This window comes from Perkinsus marinus, assembly GCF_000006405.1.
Source record: "Perkinsus marinus ATCC 50983 genomic scaffold scf_1104296952330, whole genome shotgun sequence".
Classification (NCBI taxonomy): Eukaryota; Perkinsozoa; order Perkinsida; family Perkinsidae; genus Perkinsus; species Perkinsus marinus.
In genome coordinates, this window is record NW_003208899.1 from 1 (window position 1) to 1329 (window position 1329).

At 54.1% G+C, this 1329-nt stretch overlaps 1 protein-coding gene across 1 annotated transcript; it reads left to right on the top strand.

Moving 5' to 3' along the window:
* Positions 1–127: 127 nt before the first annotated feature.
* On the top strand, positions 128–1214 carry Pmar_PMAR017892 (hypothetical protein; the record flags this gene model as incomplete). Its single annotated transcript, XM_002776997.1, has 5 exons — positions 128–211; positions 255–354; positions 410–516; positions 627–873; positions 1078–1214. 5 exons carry the CDS (start codon positions 128–130, stop codon positions 1212–1214), a joined length of 675 nt encoding a protein of 224 aa, XP_002777043.1.
* Positions 1215–1329: the final 115 nt, after the last annotated feature.

Below are 1329 nucleotides of genomic sequence, written 5' to 3' on the forward strand. Positions count from 1 at the left end.
CCATGATCACTAGGAGTGAATTCATGTACTACTTGCCGTCTACACTGTGTGCAGTTTTGCGTTGTTTGTTTTGGTGGATGTTGACGGCTATGAGGTACCGCATTTTGAACTTTTTAATACTCTCTCTATGGTCCGCGATAGTGCCAATGTCGGTGTGGGAGAGTTCACGGCCTACCCTCGAGGGAAGCACGATTATTGTCAGAGGCTCGGTGTAGTTACTTGGGGTGCGTTATCGTGGGCAGAGGTGTCCTTAGATACTATCCTTCTTCGCAGTGGTGATGATCATCTACCTTTACGTCGATACTCGGAGGTTTCGGATGCTGTCTAGGGAGGAGAAGCCTTTTAGAGGGGCTGGTAGGTGGTCAGAGAGGGGGAGGGGTAGTAGTAGGTGTGACCGGAGTTGCTTTAGCGCTCGCCCGAGCGGGTCCGGTGGGAGAAGCTACCCGTATGAATGCGGAGTTACGGCCTGTTGCTGTTGTGAAGGAGGATGTGTATGGGGAAGAGGAGGAAGCAGTGGTAGGGAAAAGGTGTGGTCTGTGGTGATCGAACCCGGGATCTTGGGCCCTAGGTGTTATCTACTCTCCCGAAGGTGCTGTGGTTTACCTCATCGTGTCCTCTTGATGCAGGTTTTGAAAACGAAGCTCACGAGGCTTGAAGACGAGTCCAACACGCAGTCACTGGCCGCTGAGACCTCTCCGAGTAAGGCGACGACTCTAGCGGTCCCAGTGGTGACCCAGACGCAGCGCCCGGTAATAGTATCTACGACGCCAGCACTGATCGAGTTCGAACTGGTGCCGGTCACAAATAGTGGTAGAGGGAAGGGCGGTGTTGAGGCTGGGTCTGATGATGTTAGACTTAAGACTGTTGTTAACAGTGAGGTGGGAGGAAGAGGGCAGGAAGCCGGTACTGGCGGTGGTGATGGTGACACGCTCGAGCCTAGTACAACGAAGGGCGGCGGGGGCGGCGTAGGGGAAGTGAGGGCTGAGGCAGAGGGGGATGTGAGCAGTAGTAATATTGGAATTGTTGTGGGGGCAACAACAACAAGAGCGGAAATGACGAGGACTGTAGGGCGGGCAGCCGGAATGGAGACGACCCCGACAACCTCTGGGACTAGCAAGGGGCAGCGGACTAGGGCTGAGGATATGGCAGAGATCGTTAAGCGGTTGGAGAAGCTGGAGGCTGAGGTGGCGTCCAAAACACAGACTAGAAGGTGACGGTAGAGGTGTATTTACCAACGTTGATGATACCTTTGAGTGTTGTTCGTATATTACGTAACGTGGTGGTGGACGGTGCAGTGTTAGTATGGTGGTCATGCTGGAGGGCAGTGGC